The sequence below is a fragment of the Aethalodelphis obliquidens genome, unplaced genomic scaffold (genome assembly GCF_003676395.1).
Source record: "Aethalodelphis obliquidens isolate GAN/ISIS:26980383/991018 unplaced genomic scaffold, ASM367639v1 scaffold70, whole genome shotgun sequence".
In the NCBI taxonomy this organism is placed as follows: Eukaryota; Metazoa; Chordata; class Mammalia; order Artiodactyla; family Delphinidae; genus Aethalodelphis; species Aethalodelphis obliquidens.
The window spans coordinates 6,072,678-6,091,392 of record NW_020838014.1 but is presented as its reverse complement, the minus strand read 5'-3'; the positions used below and the strand labels follow the sequence as shown (position 1 = coordinate 6,091,392).

The following is an 18,715-nucleotide window of genomic DNA, read 5'->3' as shown; positions in this document are numbered from 1 at the left end:
AGAAGGAAACAGATAGAGCAGGTACAGGAAGCACAGAGGGTCCCAAACAAGGTAAACCCAAACCTACACCAAGACATATTATAATAAAAAAGGCACAAGTTAAAGATGAAGAGGATTCTCAAGGCAGCAAGAAAAAAACAGTTAATTATAAGGGAACCCCCATAAGGCTATCAGCAGATTTCTCTACAGAAACACTGCAGGCCAGAAGGGAGTGGCAAGATACATGCGAAGTCCTGAAAGGGAAGAATGTGTATCCGAGGATACTCTAGCCAGCAAGATTATCATTTAGAATAGAAGGAGGGATAAAGAATTTCTCAGACAAGCAAAAACTAAAAGAATATAGCAATACTAAACCTATCCTGAAGCAAATATTGAAAGGTCCTCTCTAAGCAGAAAAGTAGGAAGAATATATAGGGAAGAGAAAATTCACAATTGGAAAGCAACTCACATAAATAAGCCAGTACACATAAAAAATAAAATAAAATTTTTGTGAACGTGATGATACCACAATGAATAGCAAAAGCATGAACGTGAAGATGTAAACAGGACATCAAAATCATAAAATGTGGGTGAGGAGAGTAAGAAAAGGTAGATTTTTCTTTTTTTCATTTCCTAGAATGTGTTTGAGCCTATATGACTACCAGTCTAAGGCAAGTAGATATAGGACGGGGTTAACATACTTGAAAAACAGGATAACTACAAATGAAAAACATACAATAGAGTCACAAAAACCAAAAAGAAAAGAACATAATATGAAAGAAAATCATCAAACCACAAAAGGAAAAACAAAGAAAAAGGGACAAAGATGAAATATTGAAAGGGAGGGAATGTAAAAAGATATTTCATGCAAACAGAAATGACAAGCAAGCTGGGGTTGCAATACTCATATTGGACAAAACAGACTTTAAAACAAAGCCCATAAAGAAGGACACTATATAATAATAAAAGGATCAATACAAGAAGAGGAGTTTACACTCATCAACATGTATGCACCCAATATAGGAGCACCCAAATACATAAAACAAATACTAATATACAGGGACTTCCCTGGTAACACAGTGGTTAAGAGTCCGCTTGCCAATGCAGGGGACACGAGTTCGAGCCCTGGTCCGGGAAGATCCCACATGTCACGGAGCAACTAAGACCATGTGCCACTACTGAGCCTGCGCTCTAGAGCCCACGAACCACAACTACTGAGCCTACGTGCCACAACTACTGAAGCCTGTGCACCACAACAAAGAGAAGCTACCACAATGAGAAGCCCACGCACCGCAACAAAGAGTAGCCCCCACTTGCTGCCACTAGAGAAAGCCCACATGCAGCAACGAAGGCCCAACGCAGCCAAAAATAAAAATAAATTTAAATAAAAAGAAAATACTAGGGCTTCCCCGGTGGCGCAGTGGTTGAGAGTCTGCCTGCCGATGCAGGGGACACGGGTTCGTGCCCCGGTCTGAGAAGATCCCACATGCCGCGGAGCGGCTGGGCCCGTGAGCCATGGCCGCTGAACCTGCGCATCCGGAGCCTGTGCTCCGCAATGGGAGAGGCCACAACGGTGAGAGGCCCGCGTACCACAAAAAAAAAAAAAAGAAAATACTAATATACATAAAGGGAAAAACTGACAATACAATAGTAGGAGACTTTAAAACCCTACTCACATCAATGGACTGATCTTCTAGACAGAAAATCAAGGCAACAGAGATCTTAAATGACACAATAGAACAGTTAGACTTAATTGATATTTTCAGGACATTACATCGAAAAAAACCAAAATACCTTTCAAAACTGCAACCCAAAACTAAAATACTTAGCAATAGACCTGACCAAGAAAGTGAAAGACTTATACACTGAGAACTATAAAACCTTAATAAAGAAAATTGAAGATGATTCAACAAAATGGAAAGATAGGGACTTCCCTGGTGGCACAGTGGTTAAGAATCTGTCTGCCAACACAGGGCACACGGGTTCAAGCCCTGGTCCAGGAAGATCCCACATGCCGTGGAGCAACTAAGCCCATGTGCCACAACTACTGAGCCCACGCTCTAGAGCCTGCAAGCCACAACTACTGAGCCCACGTGCCACAACTACTGCAGCCTGCACACCTAGAGCCCATGTACTGCAACAAAGAGTAGCCCCCACTCGCCACAACTAGAGAAAGCCTGCATGCAGCAATGAAGACCCAATGCAGGCAGAAATAAATAAATTAATTTATTTATTTTTTAAAAAAAGAAATGGAAAGATATCCCATGTTCTTGGACTGGAAGAATACTGTTAAAATGGGCATACTACCCAAGGCAATTTACAGATTTAATGTGACCCCTACCAAATTACCCATGACATTTTTCACAGAACTAGAACAAATAATCCTAAAATTTATATGGAACCATAAAAGACCCAGAATTGCCAAAGCAATCCTGAAGAAAACAAACAAAGCGGGAGGCATAACCCTCCCAGACTTCAGACAATACTACAAAGCTACAGTAATCAAAACAGCATGGTATTGGCACAAAAAGAGACATATGGATCAACGGAACAGAATAGAGAGCTCAGAAATAAACCCACACACCTACTGTCAAGTAACCTTCAACAAAGGAGGCAAGAACATACAATGGGAAAAAGACAGTCTCTTCAGCAAGTGGTGTTGGGAAAGCTGGACAGCTGCATGTAAATTGATGAAGTTAGAACACACCCTCTCACCATACACAGAAATAAACTCAAAATGGCTTAAAGACTTAAACATAAGGCATGACACCATAAAACTCCCAGAAGAGATTATAGACAAAACATTCTCTGACATAGATAGTACCAATATTTTCTTAGGTCAGTCTCCCAAGGCAGTAGAAATAAAAACAAAAATAATTAAATGGGACATAATCAAACTTACAAGCTTCTGCACAGCAAAGGAAACCATAAAAAAAATGAAAAAACAACCTACAGAATGGGAGAAAATATTTGTGAACGATGTGACTGACAAGGACTTAATTTCCAAAACATACAAACAGCTCATACAACTCTATAACAAAAAAACAAACAACCCAATTGAAAAATGGGCAGAAGACCTAAATAGACATTTCTCCAAAGAAATACAGATGGCCAGTAGGCACATGAAAGATGCTCAACATTGCTAATTATTAGAGAAATACAAATCAAAACTACAATGAGGTACTACCTCACAGTGGTCAGAATGGCCACATTAAAAACTCTACAAATAACAAACGTTGGAGAGGATGTGAAGAAAAGGGAACCCTCTTACACTGTTGGTGGAAATGTAAGTTGGTACAGCCACTATGGAAAACAGTATGGAGGTTCCTCAAGAAACTAAAAATAGAATTACCATATGATCCATCAATCCCACTCCTGGGCATATATCCAGACAAAACTCTAATCCAAAAAGATACGTGCACCCTTATGTTCATAGCAGCACTATTCACAATAGCCAAGACATGGAAACAACCTAAATGTCCATCAATAGATGAATGGATAAAGAAGATGTGGTACACTAGAGGGGTGGGATAGGGAGGGTGGGAGGGAGACGCAAGAGGGAGGGGACATATGTATACATATAGCTGATTCACTTTGTTATACAGCAGAAACTAACACAACATTGTAAAGCAATTATACTCCAATAAAGATGTTTAAGAAAAAAAAGATGTGGTACAAATGTACAATGGAATACTACTGAACCATAAAAAAGAACAAAATATGCCATTTACAGCAACATGGATGCAACTAGAGATTACCATACTGAATGAACTAAGTCAGAAAGAGACACAAATACCATATGATATCACTTATATGTAGAATCTAAAACATGACACAAATGAACCCATCTACAAAACAGAGACAGACTCACGGACATAGAGAACAGACTTGTGGCTGCTTTGGGGGAGGGATGGAGTAGGAGGCTGGGGTTAGCAGACGTAAGCTATTATATATGGAATGGATAAACATCAAGGTCCTACTGTATAGCACAGGGAACTATATTCAGTATCCTATGATAAACCATAATGGAAAAGAATTTATAAGAATGTATATATAACTGAATTACTTTGCTGTACAGCAAAAATTAACACAACATTGTAAATCAACTACACTTCAATTTAAAAAAAAGAGTCTATAATCAAAAAAGCAAACAAACAAACAAAAAAACCCCCACTTATTGCTCACCCCACCCCTGTGATCCACATTCAGTAGGTTTGGGCTAGGGCCTGGGAATTTCCTTTTCTAACAAGTTCTCAGGGGATGCTGATGATTCTGGTCTGGGGGCTCCACTTTGAGAACTACTGCCATAAAGTAAAGGAATTAGAATAGGAGCTCTTAACACTTATTTGGTGATTTTAGGGTCAAATCTAGAAAAAGGGCAATTTCATGCTGTTTTTATTTCTTATAATTGTTTCCTTTGTGTTTTTCTTTAGATTTTAATAAAATACTTTTTGGAAATAAAAAAAAATTAAAAATGAGATACTGCATTCTAGTATCAACTTACTGCTTTGACCGTTTCAATAGTTTTCTTTCCAGTAAAGTAATTGTCACCTTGAGTCTCTCCCGGAACCTGCCAGGAACAAAGAGATCCTTTAACAATTTCATTGACAGGTGTTAAAGAGCCAATAAATTAATCTTACATCCAGAAAAGAATAGACATTACTATGTTACGATGACTGTTACATGGTGTTATCAGCTACCATTAACTGAGTACTTAGTAAGTGCCAGACACTATGTTAAATGTGTTATATGCATTATCAAAAGAATACCCTGCTCTACAACACGTTTAAAGAGAATGCCCAATTTCTCAATTTTTTTCTGATTTTTGATTTACAGTGAAACAACTGCCTGAAGCCTCCTTAAAAAAGCCAGAACGAAAATCATTCAATACCAAATCTGGTCAATCATTTGTCCCATAAAATCAGGATATACAGCTGGATTAAGAAGGACTACACAGATTCCTTCCCGTATCAGCTGTGGATGACTTTGACATCTAGTCCCAATTCGAATCCCATTAGAAATTCTTGAAATTACAGTAAATTCCAATAAGATAATTACAGGACACAGTCTGAGGGTCCCGAAAGATTTACTTACTACTGGTTGGTCTTCTTTGGCCACACTCTCCTCATATTCTGCTTCCCTTTGCTGACAAGAGATAGATATGAATTAATTTCAAAGAAAAAACATGACCCCTATGTGAAGTGAAATGAGACAGTGAGAAGCTGCTTCTTTCACAATCCAACCCCCTTATGGCATCTCTGTCTCCGCTTGGCTGCCGAAGTGGTGTCAGCAGTCTTGGAAACATCTTTTGGAGCTCAATGGACTTGCACTGACTGAGGTGTGACAGCACTAGACAGGAAACTCGAGCTGAGACAGCGTGTCAGATACTGACACCCACCAGCACATTTGTAACCAAGGCTGAACACCTTACCATCTCCCTTTCTTCCTCAAGAATAAGAGGCTCCCTTGTTCTCTCCCAAAGTCTCAGAGATTTGTCATGGGACGATGATACAATATAGTCCCCACTGGGGCTTACAGCCAAGCACCATATTTCCTGGTGATGCCCCTGCAGAGAGAAAGGACAAAAAACAAAAATCCTGAGTAAGAATACCTTATTCATAGACTGCTAACTGCTTACAATAGTGGGAAATCAACACTTGATCTTAAAAGAAGTTCTTAAGTACTGAGCAAGCAAAGCAGGCAAGAGGTTACCTCCAGAGTTTGTATGTGTTCAAATTTGTCTGCATCCCACTGCTTAATCTTATGGTCTTTCCCAGCAGTGAAGAAGAGGTGAGACTTGGGTACAAACTTTAGGTACATCACACTGAAAAGTGAGAGAAGTACTCAAATGTCATCAAATTCCTCATCATTAAAAAGAGTCTTATACACATAAATAGCTTTTGAATAGCTAGTTCTAGAGTGTCTGACTATATTTTAGAATTTTTAATTTCTGACTATCTGAGAACACTAAATAATAGACACAGATGCTGCCGGGAAATGATACCTACAGGTGACTCAATGGGAGGTCTTTGAAAAGATGACACCTACCTGTCATCATGTGCAAACAGAGACTTGTGGCAGTCCCCAAAGTCCAGACCCCAGATCTTCACATTCCTGTCAGCAGAGCCAGTTGCTATCAGTGCTCCATCCTAGGAGGAAGAGAAGTAAAACATTACTTGATTATCTGAAACTCTAATTGGAGAAAAGCTAACCAGAACATGTATCCCATTTCTTTCAAAAACATTAATGCCAAAAAATTAATTTCATCTCTTTACCAAGAGCACCTACATCCTCTCTTTTACCTACAGATCTACTTATAAAGCTTGTAAGTAAGCAAGAACTCTGTGGCTTAGATGTTTTGGTCCTGCTACAGGACAGTGTTATGCCTTGATGGAGGTTATGTTTACTTTGTCCAACAGATAGAATAAAGAATCTCTAATCTCTGTCATAGAGTTTGGTGGGAGAGAAGAGGGAAAGAGAAGAATAAGGCTGGGAAAGAATCTACTATATAGAATGTTTATGACCTAGCCCTTTTTATGCCATGTCTCCTATCACTGATTTTCTTACCTTTCCTGTTTTAGCACCTAGTTCAAATTGCTGTCAACATAACAAGAAAACTGAAAATATTTTCTGACACCAATTTATTCTGTTAATGCACTGAGTGCAGACAAGCTAGAGCAGGGGCCAATTCCTTTTACACAGACTAGACATTGTTTTTAAATATATATTGCCACTCCTAATCATAACTAGACATTACAAAAAATATGACTTTGGTCAAGAGACTAGAAGTATACATAACGCAAAATACCGTAGATATTGCAAAGTTCCATTTTCCTTACAAACATTATACTTCAGAACAAAGGCGGCTGCCTTTTTGAAAGTTCTTCATATTCTAGGGTATTCTACCAATTATATTATTTTTATACAAGAAAATACTATTTGGGGAATCCAAAACAGGGAGTTGGTTATGAGGATTAATTCAGGTATCCGTGAAAATATTCTAAAAGCATTAAAGAAATATATATATCTAAAGTATGATTTTTTTTAGGATAGTCAGTTATACAACAAACTGAAAAATACTAAAATGAAGCTATCAAGCCAAGAACTAAGATAGCATTTTAGAAAAGACAACTTGTTACTGAGACAATATTTAAATTTTACTTACATAAGAGATGTCCATGCATATGACAGGCAGTTTGTGTCCATACAGTGAGAGAAAAAACTAAACATTTAAAAATAAAAAAAGAATATAAATAACTCATGTCTATAAAACACAGGTATAATTTATTACCTGTAGACCTAAAATATAACTTTAAGTACAATGCTAAGACTGTTCTGGATTGCTTTATGTCTGTCGTTTTAAAGAAGACAGTCAAACCACTGAAGGTGACTTGTACCCATATCCGGCATACAACCCCTGCGTGCACTTGCCAAGAATGCTGCAATACAGTGGAGCCAGGGCTGCTGCAGAAGCCTATTCCCTCAGTCAGAATATGGAACAGAGACGTTCTCTGGATCTCTTAGCTGAAAAGTCTCTGGAGCACTTGTTTCACAACAATATTTCCAGGCCCAATCCAGTCCCACTGAGACTCTGGGCATAGAGCCCAGTAATCTATATTTTTAAAAGAAACTCAAATGATCCTGACTTACAGCCAAGTGTGGAATCACTGCCTAAGACCTAGCATCGCTCTTAAAACTACTGGCTACGACAGGATTTTCTGAACATATGAAATACAACTTGCTTTCAACAAAATTTATGAACCAAAGGATTCTTTTAAAACCCTAGCCTTCCTAGTGTACTTGCAATGTTTTGATTCACAAATTTTTAGAAACATACTACTGCTGGGAACACTCAAGGACACTTCTTTATAGTCTCAACCCAAGGTCAGTCAGAAAGAAAGCAAATATCCATAGGCATAACCATTGTACCTTTAAAGTATCAACATAGAAAACTTTCACAGTACAGTCCAGCAAAGACACAGCCAACAGCTTTTGATTGGGAGAGTAACTGACACACAGAACTTCTTCATCTAGTTGCAAGGTTCGGGTTTGCTTCACAGAAAGCCTAGCATTACAGAAAGCATCAAGAAAAATGAGTACGAAGGCACAAAAAAATTCCAAAAACCCTCTGGAGCTCAACAGAAATATCAATACATGTCAAAATCCCATTCAATGGTTCCCGATTTTCGCTCCCCAAAAATGGACACAAATAAAAAATGTCCACTCACCTCTTCTGGGTACTGTTTTCATCTTTCACCAACTCAAAATCCCAGAACTTGACAGATTTATCTGCACCACCTGTCACAAAGCCACGCTGAAAATCAAATGACATTTCCGTTAAAAAAATATCTTAGTATAGAAACTTTAATAAGACACCTCAAAATAGTATAAAAGACCATTTTTATTTAATGGCATGGGGTAAGAATTAGGATATGTGGTTTTTCTTTAACTCCCTTCATTGCTCTTTATGGGATGCCACCACAGATCCTACTGGAGAACTCCTAGCAGAGACTAATGTAGTCAGATGATAACTAGTGTAAAGTTCTAGTTATACTTTCATTCAGCATCAGGAAGAAAGACTCAATGAACACTACACAGTAAGGCAACAGTCAAAAGAATTTGCTATGAAGTATTCAATTGGTTTTATCACATTTTAGTGTTAGTGTAAGCTATAAGGACTATAGAGTCAGAAAACTACATCTCAAATGTCTGCTATTTCAGAGATTTGTAACATGGGAAAATAACCTTATAATGACCCTCAGTGTTGGTGCAGTTGTAAAGACTACCTAGTTTATAAAATCATTGTGAAAATAACAATAATGACATGATGGATGTGAAAACACTTTGGAAAAGAGAACACTCCACAAATGCTAGATGTTGCTACTATTTAAATTTTAAATGCTGTTTCATTTCTGACCCCAAATGGCATTACCCAGTCTAAATTCCAGGTTCCTTTTTTTCCAAAAATATCTACTTTCAATGAATGAAGGTTTGCCACCATTGGGAGTATTCAAATAAATGGGCCACAATCCCTTAAGGTGTTGTCAAAAACTATCTCAAAATGTTCTGAGCAACAGCACCATTACTGGAATAAGTACACAGTTCTCCAGGGTGACTCCTTTGAAGGGAAATACACCGTTATTGACTTGAAAAGGTTCACATATTTACTAAAAAATCACTAGATTTATATAGTCATAGATATGTGGACTAAAAGGGAAGCAAAAAAGTCTACTCTATCCTCCACATTGTGTTGCCCCAGGAAGTATTTCCTCTTAAGAAGTATCACAAACCACTGGTACAAAGTCAGGAGGGTAAGCAATTTGATGTCATGGAGCTGATGATGAACAGCAGCTGAACAAGATTTCAAATCATAATGACAGCTATTCATATTATCAGGCACAAGATATGGCATCATATATAAAAGCTAGACATTAGACAGAAGTGGGCTTTCTTTAAAGAAACCCTGAGACAAATCCCTGTTAGGCAGCAGTAGAACTTGATATAAGAAATGGGAAGTACAGCCAGAGTACTGAAGCCCGGATCTTAACATCTGGTTTAGTTACCTGATCTGGAGAGAGAGACAAGGACCATAAAGCTCCATCATGTGCATCTATTGTCTCCAGCAGATTTCCTGAGGCCAAGTCATAAAGCTGCAGCTTTCCTGTCTTTGGAAGACACAAAATGAACACACAACCTACACAGTTTCATAACCAAGCAGCAACAATGTAGCTAACCGCTTAGGAAACGGGCTTCCACGGTCCATGCTCTGTACTTCCTCTGTGAATAAATGTTGTTAAATCCCCTACGGACATGTTGGGTTAATCCTGGCAGGGTTGCTATACTGTACAACTAAGGAACAGTACAACCTTGTAGTACAGGATTACTGTCACTTCCACTGGTTTCCTCAACTTCAAAAGGTAAATATCATGGCCACAGGTATATCAGAATAAACATAAGAGCAAATGGGGAACTTAAAAACCTTTAAAAAACTTAATCAGTCCTTTAAGTGGACTATCCTCTATGGTAGTTGGCTTAACCAACTCTTGATTTCCCCCTCTAGAATACACTGATAATGAGAAATACTACCTACAATGCTAGGGAGGGCAATGAACTTGAAAAAAACAAAATCACAGTAGCTTAGAAAGCTATCAGCCACGCTTCCTGTTTAGACCATGTATATGCTGTGGTCATGGTGCCAGCATGGAACACACACAGTGGCAAAGCCTGCTCTATGACAAGCCTGTGCACACGTGGTGGAAAGAACGTAAGGGGAAGACTTGAATCCCAGGGCTGCTTCTCTCTAACTCTGACTGTGGGTAAATTCATCTCCGTGAGCCCGTTTTTCCATCTGAAAAATGGAGTTTATATCACCAACCCCTCTAAGCTGTTGTGGGGATGAAATGAGATCATGTATGTTAGCAGCACGGCACAGAGACTAGGCTAGGGATTCTGTCTGAGTCATACAAATAGTCTTTGAAGCAATGTGCAAAATGTTTTCCCAATAGCAGATAGTGAATGGACATTTGTTAAAAGAATGAATGAAAACTGAGGAAAACTTTTAACTGAAATTTAATGTTCTTTCACTGACACTGACCCTAAAATCTCTCCAGCTTATTTTACACTTTTTGCTGGACCAAAAATATCCATTATGATAACATAGGTTTTTCTAATAAAACAATCATGCGCACATGGCATTAGTTTAGGGGGATAATAATGACAAATACTTGCAAAGCACTTTTCAAAATATTCCATAGACCTTATTCCACTTTATTTCCACTACCACCCCTACTACTACCATTCGTGCTACTTCTGCTACTAGTTCTTATTTATTAGTTATTTGCTGGGAGCCAGTCTCTGTGCTAAGTGCTTTGCAGACTGTGAGGCAGGTTATTTACATCATTTTACATGAAAAAACTAAGGCTCACAGGGTTGAGTAACTTGCCCAAAAGGTCTTATAGCCAGTAAGTGGAAGAGCTGGGATTCTAACCTAGGCCCATCTGGCAGAAAAGGCTCTGCAAAAAAGCAAGTGTCACCATTCCATTGTGTAGATAATGAAACACACTAAGAGAAGTTATATGACTTTCTCCAAATTACCCATTTCGTAAGGGGAAGAACCTGAATCCAAATCCATGTCTGCTTATTCCCTCATGGTTATCTCCCAATCTGATTAGCAGCTGAGGACTTCATCAGTCAGGCTGTCTTTACCAAATGCTTCTATCTGCCACGCATGATGCTGGTACTTAATGTCTTTTATCATCAGTCTTCTCAAAACACAATTACACGTGTGCTCATAAAAAGATGCATGAAAGGCTGATCTCCAAAATGTTAGTGACAGTTATCTCAAGGTCATGATTTTAATTTTCTTTGTAATGTGACATAAGATTTGGTTTAAAAAAAAAAACACAAAGAAAACAAAACTTAAAAATAAAAACCTCGTGCTTCCCTGGTGTTGCAGTGGTTAAGAATCCACCTGCTGATGCAGGGGACAAGGGTCCGATCCCTGGTCCGGGAAGATCCCACATGCCACGGAGCAACTAAGCCCACGCGCCACAACTACTGAGCCTGCCCTCTAGAGCCCGCAAACTACAACTACTTAGCCTGCGCTCAGGAGCCCGTGAGCCGCAACTACTAAGCCTGTGCTCAGGAGCCCGTGAACCACAACTACTAAGCCTGTGCTCAGGAGCCCGTGAGCCGCAACTACTGAGCCTGCGCTCAGGAGCCCGTGAGCCACAACTACTGAGCCTGCGCTCAGGAGCCCGTGAGCCACAACTACTGAAGCCCGTGTATCTAGAGCCCGAGAGAAGCCACTGCAATGAGAAGCCCATGCACCGTGACGAAGATTGGCCCGTTTGCGCCGCAACTAGAGAAAGCCTGTGCGCAGCAACGGAAACCCAATGCAGCCCAAAATAAATTAATTAAATAAAAATAAAAACCTCAAAAAAAAGGGCAATGAACTAACACCCTCTCATACTATCTGGCCCTAATACATTTCCCATATGTTAAAATAGAAAGCATATTTCTCAAACAACTTTAAGAATAACTGAGTAGAAAAAGTCCCCCAAATCCATGGAAAAGCCTGTTTACCTTTGTTCCTATGACCACCTGCCGATCACCAGGTACAAAGGATGAGCAAAGTGCATATTCGCAGGTCATCGTGCGAATACACTGCAGTGTAGACCTGTGAGAAAGAAGGAATAAAGAACTTGTATGTTAAGAGAACCTGCTTCTCCATCTGAGAGGTCAGCATGTACATTTCATACAAACTTAGCCACACAGAATGATCAATATGAGAAAGGATAAAGTCTGAATAACCCTGGCTTATTACAGTGAAAGGAGAAATTAGTAAGCGGCACCTAACTTTGTTTTCTTTCATGGCGGCTCCCAATCCTAAGGAACAGATTCTACGAAAGAGCTGAGAAAAGCATCTGCTGGGCTCAACAGACTGCCACTACAAAGAAGTGAGGCCAGAGGACTGCAAGTCGAATTAGCATACTGTATCCTTACAAGTAAAGTTCATTTTACTGGACCATAAACATTCATCCATGCAACAAACAGATATCAAATGCCCACTTCCTTCAACATTTACTGAATGCCAGGTACCGTTCTAGGTGCTGGAGATATAACAATGAATTAAACAGAAGAGGCCCCAAATCTCATAAAGCTTAACATCCTCTGGAAATGAGACAAATATTGGTGTATCAGGTGCTAGCAGGTGCTATGGAGAAACACAGCACCTGGGGGAAGGGGACCAAGAGTACAAGGGTGGGAAGGGGATAGCAGGATGGCCATGTGATGAGAAGAGAGGGAGAAAGCCTTAGCCAAAAGGGGAATATGGTTCCACGCAGAAAGGGAGCACAACAGCCATGACACAGGCACACTCCTGTCGCCTGTAAGGGATAACGAAAAGGCCAGGGTGGCTCCACTGGAGAAGGGGAGAGTGGTAAGAGGCAATGTCTGTAAGGACTGTGGCTTGTAGTTAGTCTTTGTGAGATGGAGCTCCTGGAAGTGATATAACTTCCATTATAAAAAGATTACACTGGCTGCTGTGTTGAGTATAGACCACAGAGGGGCAAGTAAGGAAGCATGGAAGACTGGTCAGAAAGCTATTACAATCCAGATAAGAGATGTTGGTGGTCTGAACCAGGTCACGGCAGCGCAGGTGATGAGATGTGGCTGAATTCCAGGTGAATTTTTTTTTTTAAACACTCATTTTTTTTAATTTATTTTTGGCTGCACTGGGTCTTCATTGCTGCATCTTGGCTTTCTCTAGTTGTGGTGAGCATGGGCTACTCTTCATTGCGGTGTGCGGGCTTCTCATTGCGGTGGCTCCTCGTTGCAGAGCACGGGCTCTGGGCAGGTGGGCTTCAGTAGTTGCAGCGTGTGGGCTCAGGAGTTGCAGCGCACAGGCTCTAGAGTGCGCGGGCTTCAGTAGTTGTGGCACGCAAGCTCAGTAGTTGCGGCTCACAGGCTCTAGAGCACAGGCTCAGTAGTTGTGGCACACGGACTTAGCTGCCCCATGGCATGTGGGATCTTCCCGGACCAGGGATCGAACCCAAGTCCTCTGCATTGGCAGGTGTATTCTTAACCACTGGACCACCAGGGAAGTTTTGAAGGTAGAGCTGATAGGATTTGCTAATGCACTGGACATGAGAGAATCAAGAATGGCTACAAGGATTTGGGCTAGAAAAACCACAGGAAGTAATTATTTACTAATATAGGGAAGTCTGTAGGAACAGAGGGTGGGGAGACTATTGAAGAAATGAAGATCACAAGTATGGTTTGGACATATAAAAATCTGAGATACCTAATTAGACATCCAAGGGTGATACAAACAAAAGCTTTGGACATATGAGTCTGAAGTTCAGGGAGAGGCTATGGCTAGAGATAGAAATTTAAGTGTCACCAGCTTATAGAAAGCCACCTGACTAGAGATCACAGAAAGTGAGTGTAGACAGAGAAAAGTTTCAAAGACTCCGCCCTGAAGTATTCCAACAGTTAGAAGTCAGCAAAATAAAAAGGGTCTAGCCAAGACTGAGGAAAAAAACAGCCAGCAGAGAAAGAGGAAGTAATGAAATTCAAACTGTTTCAAAGAGGAGAAAAGTTATCAATTCAAAGACAGTGTCAAACGAAGCTTATTGGTCACTGGATTTTGAAACATGAACACCACTGATGAGATGACAAGAGCTGTTTTGGTGAAATGGTGGGGATAAAGGTCTGATGGAGAAAAGGAGTCAGAGGATGGGGGGAGATAATTGGACAGAGAGATAAGGATGAAACAGGATTATTTCCTTCAAGATGGGAGATATTACAGTGTATCTGTATGCTGATGCGAACAACCCAACAGAGAGGGAAGATTAATGATGCAAGAGAGGAAGGAAAATTGCTAGAAGGAGAAATATAGCTTGTGATTACCTTTTGGTTAGGAGCACCAACAGTCATAGGAAGAAAGATTATGTGGATACAGATGCAGCTAAGGTGGGAGCATATGAACATTTTCTAGATGATTCCATTTCTTCAGTGAACTAGGAGGCAAGGTCATCAGCTTAAAGGGGCTACAGGTGTGAGGTGTGAGGAGCGGTAAGAACATGTGAAATAGTCATCTAGGAAAGTGAGGAATGAGAAATCATGGTAAAATTACTGTAAAGCACTAAGAGCCTATTTGAATTTAGAGTAGGAAGTATGCTTGTGTTTTTCTCTAGCCAAGTACAGCAATAAGCTTCAGACATGGAATAAACTTACATTTTTTATACCAAATCTAAAAAGGCAATTTTTCCTACTCTAAACTCCACAGGCCTACAGTCAAAATGCACTGAAGATACATTTTGAGGGAACTGTATTTAGGGCCGTAAGAATAACTAACCATCAAGAGTATTAAAAACTAACTCAAAGGGAAGAAAACACTATTGGATAAAGCTATAGAAAGCATCATTTCACAAACCTGTTCCATATCTTAACGGAATCAGCTGCTGCTGAAAGGACAGCGATATTGTCTGAGCTGAATGACAAAGTCCGCACATCACTGCGATGACCCCCGATGGTAATTCTGTTTGTCCTGACAGTCTGAGGAGCTGACATGGATGGATTCAGTGAATATAATTCCACCAAGTTGTTTTGCAGAAGGAAGACAGCCTTTAACTCTCCTTGAGGAGTATGAATCAAGTCAAAGGATCTGCATGAGAAAATATTCATAAATGTTCCAGCAACCATCTTAGCTCACAAGGTTAATTTTTTTCTAGGAGAAAAGCTTTGCAATGCCCTCCATCTATACAAAGTTTGAACAAGTATAAAGGATTTTACAAATAAGAGTGCTCTGAGTATTGGACAGTCGTCTAGTATAGGCTTTTAAGTCCAAGAAACCTGAGCTCAGATACTGGCTCTGACTTGTTTCTGTGCATGTATTCTTTTTTATAAGTGACCGCAAATCCTTTTGGAATGTGGGGTATACATTTTTCTTTTTAACTGGCAGCAAAGAACTGTAAGTAAAAAGCTAAAACGCTATCATAAGAAAACAAATATGAGATGATGAGTAAGTGGGCCCATGGTGAGAGGCAGGAGCTGAGGCCACGATCACCATCTCCAGATACGTAATTTGCAGAGACTGCTTACAAATAGTGGGAAAAGCCAATACAATTTTGTAGCAACACTTCAGATACTTCTCTCAGATACCTCAGCTACTACATTTTCACTCACTTGATTTTGGCAGAAGTTTTGATATTAGTCACCCGTTGGATTTCATCTTGCAGAGTCATTTCAACATTGACTTCAAGGTCTTCCTCCTCCTCTTTGCAAGAATTTAATCTAGAGGAGAAAAAAAAAAGACTATCATGCTATCACTTTTCTAGAAGAAGCTTTGCTATTACTTGAGTCAAGCTCTGGTCTGAGACCAACAACCTTTATTGAACCCGGAAGAGTCACTTAACCACATGGATTACCATGAGAATTAAACAATGTAGTGTACGTAAAAACGCTTTGTGAACCACAACGCAATTAATATGAAGTGTTATTCTATCCTATGGGTACCCTCAATAAATGGATTCTGAATGCAAAAGCCCATAAAATTTCTGGGGACAAGTCTTTATAGTTCAAACTATCCCACTGAAGTGTTTCTGGTAAACTTCTCTAACTTCAGGACTTTTTAGAAAACCCATTACTCTGCACTTATAACCCAACCATGCCAAAAAAACCCAGAGGTCTCAAAAGATTTGCTTTGGCAAATAAAAATTTTTAAAAACTGGTGACTTTTTATTTCTTTGAGACTTGATAAATTTCAACCACTGAGAAACTGATTTCTATGGCTATAATGACCTATTTATTGTAAGGTTATACTGCCCCCAAACTCCAATTATGTAACTGTCCAACCAGTCTTCCTTCTCACAGTCCCAAAGGTCAGCACTATGCAACCTGGATTCCTTCTGTATAGGCTGTTGTCACCGAAGACACACTGCTAGCCTCTCAGAATTAAATCATTTAGAAGCCATGTTTGAATATCTGTACTGCCTTTCTCGTTCTGTGTGGCTCTGAGTGCAAGACCTAGGAATATGATAGTTATGAAGCTGTATTTAGAAATTAAAAACTTGGACTACCAGCACTCCATAAAATCTTCCCTAGCATTTAATGGTAATTGAAAACAGAGTAAATACTCCTTTAAAGAAGCCATAGTTTTTCCTTCAGTACTATGTGGCCCACCCACGATACTTGTTGACTAGTAGTAAATATTAAGAAAACACACTTTGCTTTCTTTTTAGCTTTCTTCATCTTCTTGTCTATTTTCTTCTGAATTTCCTCCTTGGAAAGGATACGAAACACTTCTAGCACAGAATCAGTCCCCTAGAAAGGCAAAAGGTTGATGTGAGTCCAGGAGAGGCAATTTGTAATTTAGCTTTTTCTCTGTAAGAACATTTCTCTTTCTTCCCTTACTAGTTGTATTACCATGGACAACTTAATCTCGTTGGGATTGCTGTCTCATCTGTAAAGTGGGAATTCACCACTTTCTACAATGTTACTCTGAGACTAAATAAGAAGTTAATGCTTTTTACAGGGTGACGTAAGTCAGAAAGAGAAAAACAAATACCATATGCTAACACATATATATGGAATCTTAAAAAAAAAAATTGGTTCTGAAAAACCTAAGGGCAGGACAGGAATAAAGACGCAGACATAGAGAATGGACTTTAGGACATGGGGAGGGGAAAGGGTAAGCTGGGACAAAGTGCGAGAGTGGCATGGACGTATATACACTACCAAATGTAAAACAGATAGCTAGTGGGAAGCAGCCGCATAGCACAGGGAGATCAGCTCGGTGCTTTGTTTCCACCTAGAGGGATGGGATAGGGAGGGTGGGAGGGAGACGCAAGAGGGAGGAGATATGGGGATATATGTATACGCATAGCTGATTCACTTTGTTATACAGCAGCAACTAACAGAACAATGTAAAGCAATTATACTCCAATAAAGATGTTTAAAAAAAAACAGAAAAAAGAAGTTAATGCTTTTAAATTGTTTAGAAAGGCAGGGATTTAATAAATGTTTGCTAATAATAAGAAGAATAAGAGCAATTACTGTTGTTGGGCTAACAGAAGTTAGGGAATACAGGTCCACACAATACCATATAAGGAAATCTTAACAGGACCAAAGAAAAATTCACCTCCACACTGAATACGAAAGAAGAACAAGTCTCTAAAGGAAGAGCCAAGTCCTTGTTATTTTCTTCTAAGCCTGGTACTCACATGGCAAGCAAGAATCCTGCCTGTCCGGTCGACTGCAAGGTTCACAACTCTGTCCCTTCCTTCCCGCATTATGGAACCAGCTTTTCTACATGTAAGGATGCGCTGCAGAGGAAGCAAGAGAAAAGATGAAGGTTAATAGTTCTGTTGACCCCTGAAAAGACATGATCCCAAGAAATGCAGGTGACAAAGATCTTTCCTAAAATGAATACTTTCCCACCACTCAACTCAACTGAAGGTAAGAAACAAAAATGAATTACATCCTCAGGAGCTTCATCCATCTCAAGGGTACCATCCTCTGCTTCATGTGTGTCCTGTATTCCAGGGGAAGACCCTTTGACTTTCTTGGGCTCTGGTTCTTCTGGGTCTTCAATCTGTTTTATAAAAATGGGAAAATAAAAGCTGAAATAGGGCTTGCCAGGTGGCTCACTGGTTAAGAATCCGCCTGCTAATGCAGGGGACATGGGTTCAAGCCCTGGTCCAGAGAGATCCCACATGCCGCAGAGCAACTAAGCCCATGCGCCACAATTACTGAGCCTGCGCTCTAGAGCCCGCAAGCCACAACTACTGAAGCCCGCGTGCCTAGAGCCCGTGCTCCTCAACAAGAGAAGCCACCACAATGAGAAGCTTGAGCACCGCAATGAAGAGTAGCCCCTGCTGGCCACTACTAGAGAAAGCCCATGTGCAGCAATGAAGACCCAACACAGCCAAAAATAAATAAATACATTTATTTTAAAAAAAAAAAAGCTGAAATAATTTGTTCCAGGTGATTTTCCCCCCTAATGACTTAGAAACCTGTCCTTATAGCCACTGATAACTTCCATTTAGTGATCTCTCTGATCAAACCTCTTCAACGACAGCACATTCATCAGAATGTGTTAAAAACTGACCATATCAAGAATACAAACAAAACATTATTCATTATACCAGCTCCAATAACTTTCCACAGTCTAAGGACTATTGTTTCATAACAAGGTGAAAAAATGATGACCTCATTAATTTTAAAACCTTCT

The 18,715-nt window shown here is 39.8% G+C and overlaps 1 protein-coding gene across 2 annotated transcripts in view; it reads right to left on the bottom strand.

Annotated features, from left to right (window-relative positions):
• Positions 1–18,715, bottom strand: part of WDR3 (WD repeat domain 3) — a 37,484-nt gene that overhangs the window by 7,795 nt on the left and 10,974 nt on the right. For both annotated transcript variants that reach the window (XM_027091142.1, XM_027091141.1), the window contains exons 7-21: positions 17,963–18,076; positions 17,706–17,807; positions 16,709–16,806; positions 15,670–15,777; positions 14,918–15,148; positions 12,064–12,157; positions 9,543–9,644; positions 8,208–8,293; positions 7,909–8,044; positions 7,145–7,201; positions 6,028–6,128; positions 5,692–5,803; positions 5,411–5,545; positions 5,074–5,124; positions 4,484–4,549 (exon numbers count right to left, since the gene is read on the bottom strand). In XM_027091142.1, the coding sequence (XP_026946943.1) occupies positions 4,484–4,549; positions 5,074–5,124; positions 5,411–5,545; positions 5,692–5,803; positions 6,028–6,128; positions 7,145–7,201; positions 7,909–8,044; positions 8,208–8,293; positions 9,543–9,644; positions 12,064–12,157; positions 14,918–15,148; positions 15,670–15,777; positions 16,709–16,806; positions 17,706–17,807; positions 17,963–18,076 (1,593 nt within the window). The remainder of the gene's footprint in view (positions 1–4,483; positions 4,550–5,073; positions 5,125–5,410; positions 5,546–5,691; positions 5,804–6,027; positions 6,129–7,144; positions 7,202–7,908; positions 8,045–8,207; positions 8,294–9,542; positions 9,645–12,063; positions 12,158–14,917; positions 15,149–15,669; positions 15,778–16,708; positions 16,807–17,705; positions 17,808–17,962; positions 18,077–18,715) is intronic.